Genomic DNA, 3,362 nt, shown 5'->3' with positions numbered 1-3,362 from the left:
TTTGTTTAGGCTTCCTTTTATTGAATTTTTTATTGGACAGAGCATACTATGAATGGTAGTTTGGTATTGAAAAAGACAGACAAATTGGTTTTTGTTTTAAGAAGTGGGTACTGCTCATCCTCCAGGATGAGAACATTCTCAGGGTTTTTCATTGAGCCCACCTGGAGGCACCACCAGAATTTTCCCACGTGCAGCCCAGACCAGCAGCTCCCTCACACTCATCACATTGATCCTGTGTTTGGTTTGGGGCAGGATAAGGTGCTTCCTTGCATAGTGTCCCATCTACTGCAAACCACCTGCATACTTCAGATTCATAAGGCAAAACGTAAACCGGTCAGCTCTCTTTATACAAAAATACATCTTATGCTTCAAATGAAAACTTCCTTTTAGTGTAAGAGCAGCACCATCCTCTGTGGGACATTTGTGGATATGTGCAGCACACCTGTGAGAGGGTATTGTTCCTAACCAGGAGGGAGCTCTTTGACAGGTAGTGCTCGTGTGGTGCACTGTGGGTTTAGTTTTCATCGAGCTTACTACTCACCAATTCTCTTTTTTCTTTCTTTGCCCTTCTGCAATTAAAAGCATCATCAGGTGCAAACACCTTGGCTGCAGACGATCATGAAACCATAGCTGACCAAACACAGTTGGACCCAGCAGAGGATGTGAGCCTTGCCTCTGAGGAGACAAACCCAGGGGAGCATCTGCCAGGAGAGGAGGCTGCAGCCATGATTCTAGATGTTGAGGAGAAGACCGATTCAGTCAGTAAAAGGGAGGAACCGGAGGGCACCGAGCCTGAGCCTGCAGGAGCAGAGGAGAGCTCTGAGCTGCCTTCTGTGTGGAGAGAGGAGAGCAATGGGCCTTCCCCTGCAGCACCAGAAGATGTTGGGGCACCATCACCAGGACCAGCTGAGGACAGTGGGCTGGTAGAGGGCAGTGACAGCTCTGTAGTGGAAGCCATCGATAAAGTACATATTACTGAAGAGGATCACCTAATTGAGGGTAATATTTGTGCTTTCATAAATTCAGGAGACCGAATTTTGCCTCCAGAGACTTCTGTGCGGGTACTTATGACTTTACTAAGAGCCTCTCAAGAGCTTCTGGAGTCAGAATTTGGTCCTGGGAGTCTGTACTGTGTGGAACATAGAAGAATGTGGCTGAGGAAGCCTCAGATTTACAAGTCCAAGCTGTAATAAATTTAATCAGCATTTCCAGTCATTATCTCTGCTACTTCATTTCATGTCCTTTTTGTTCTTAGCAGGTAAAGAGCCCCACCATGCCCCTCATTTAAAACACTGTGTCTCTGTATAGCTCAGACACATCCCTTAATGTTTGCAGAGCCCAAAGACTCTATTACTTAGTCACAGGTATTAGTTACAAAGTAACTTTCCCTGGGCACGTAAACTTGGAGGCTTCATGGATGTATAAGAAAAAAACCTCTTTGATGTATGCCTGGCATATCCAGTCTGTCCTAGAGCCTTTGCTACTAGACAAGCTAAATAGAAGTAGTAGCAGAGGGACATTGGGCTGGGCTTTCAAAAAATGTCTTGAGATGACTAGCGGTGGAGGAAGGCTGCATGAGGAGGCAGTGGTGTCTGAGATGGCAGATATTTCCACGTGCAGTGAGAGAGACCTTTAGTGGGAGATGTGCTTGTTCCTGAAAATTGTAGGCTATGCTCATCTTTAGGTTAGTGCCCAGAGAACATACATAAGGACCGCAGATGTAAAAGTTGAACACTTCACAGGAGGAGTCGAATTTCTCCTGAACTGCACATATTAGCTCGGTAGGGAATCAGATACATCCTGGGGGAGCTTTTTTTCAGGGAACAAGCAAGTGAAGCACAAGGAGGAATATTTCTCTGCAGGGAAACATGGTATCAGAAGCCTTTCTCACTCCACATTTGTCTTGAAGAAATGCAAAATGCAGGAGAAGGACTGGTCTGTGGGAAGTCCAGAATCAGTTACATACACTACCACTAATCCTGTGGCTTTGCTCTGCATGTCTCTGAACTGGCTGTATAAATCTCACTCTTTGCATTCCAGTAGCTGAGCAAGGTGGTTGGCTTGCTTTGTCCTCTCCTGTGTCTCTTCACAAAAGAATTTTTAAGTTTCTCCTACATAAAACAGGCATCTATCCTTAGGCATAAAGCCTCACTTTATGTAAGCAGTAAATGACAGGATGCTCACCTGTTAAACACACAGTCTTGTCTAGTTGCAAACTCATTAATCACCATTCTAAGCCTCAGGGCAGAATGCTGAAGGCAGAGCAGCACACACTGAACATTGCTCTGCCACCTCATGTCTGTGCAAACACTTTTACAGTTGACTGTTTGGCTGAAGGTGAGCTGTGGGGCTTTGAGCACCAAAGGACGTGTGCAGGACCAGTGAACAAGACTTTTGGGAAAAAGGGTTTTGCTCCTATTACTTCCAAGCTAGAAGTAATAACTTGTGTGCATTCTCTTTCCATGAGGCATATGATGAAGAGTCTTCACATTTTTATGCTGTGGTGCATAGGATACTTAGCATTTGTTTAATTTTCCTTTATGCTTCCATAGCTTCCATAGTGTGAGGAAATGAATGAGGCAGTAACTTCCCAGGGAAAGCACATATTCAGCCAGACTGGCATGTTACTGTGTTCTCTATTTCTGTTTAATTCGAATTGCAAATAAAACTGCACATCTATAAAACAAAATCAAGAGAAAATAATTGGAACAGAAATAGTACTCATGATGTCATTTGGATATAGCATCAAGGGGATTTTGTGAAAGCATAAGGAGAACTTCATGGGCATGAGGCATGCATGTAGCTGGATGGGATCACCCTGTTTGTTCTCTATGGATTCATTCAGGGAGTACCTTGGTAAGGGGCATTGGAGAGCTGACAAAGCAAAATCAGGTTTACAGAAGGGAGATGGGGCACTTGGTGCTTTTCTCAGTGGATGCTAATTTGATCTCCATGGTTACCATTCCCAGGTGAGACGGGAGAACAGGTGGAAACTGAGCTGCTCAGTGAGACAGTAAGTGGAGGGCCTGAAACAAAAGAAGAAACAGGAGAAGCTGTGGATAGTGCAGCAGCGACAGACATGGGTACGTTGACAGAGGAGGGAAAGACCACATGGGTTATTGTTTAGGAGACAGAAAAGACTCTGCTGTCCTTAATGAGCACTTCTTGTCACTCTCCTACCAGCAGGCAGCTGCTTTCTGCATTTTAACATGAGAGCATCAAAAATACTTTGGTTTACCTTAAGAGACATTTTTGGAAGCAATCAATTGGAAGTCATGGTTTTTACATGGATTGTCTTTATACAATACATGAACCTTACCAGAGATACATTATCCAGCTCTGGAGAGAATGCTAGACTGTGA

General features: G+C 44.3%; 1 protein-coding gene across 1 annotated transcript; it reads left to right on the top strand.

Moving 5' to 3' along the window:
• Nucleotides 1–645: 645 nt before the first annotated feature.
• ERICH5 (glutamate rich 5) lies at nucleotides 646–3,362 on the top strand. The gene is made up of 3 exons (XM_050327764.1): nucleotides 646–999; nucleotides 2,970–3,083; nucleotides 3,184–3,362. Exons 1-3 carry the CDS (start codon nucleotides 726–728, stop codon nucleotides 3,360–3,362), a joined length of 567 nt encoding a protein of 188 aa, XP_050183721.1. The 5' UTR covers nucleotides 646–725.

This window comes from Myiozetetes cayanensis, unplaced genomic scaffold (genome assembly GCF_022539395.1).
Source record: "Myiozetetes cayanensis isolate MyiCay16 unplaced genomic scaffold, myiCay2020 scf1, whole genome shotgun sequence".
Lineage (NCBI taxonomy): Eukaryota > Metazoa > Chordata > Aves > Passeriformes > Tyrannidae > Myiozetetes > Myiozetetes cayanensis.
Note: the sequence above shows the minus strand (reverse complement) of the source record. Positions and strands in the feature narration are given on the sequence as shown.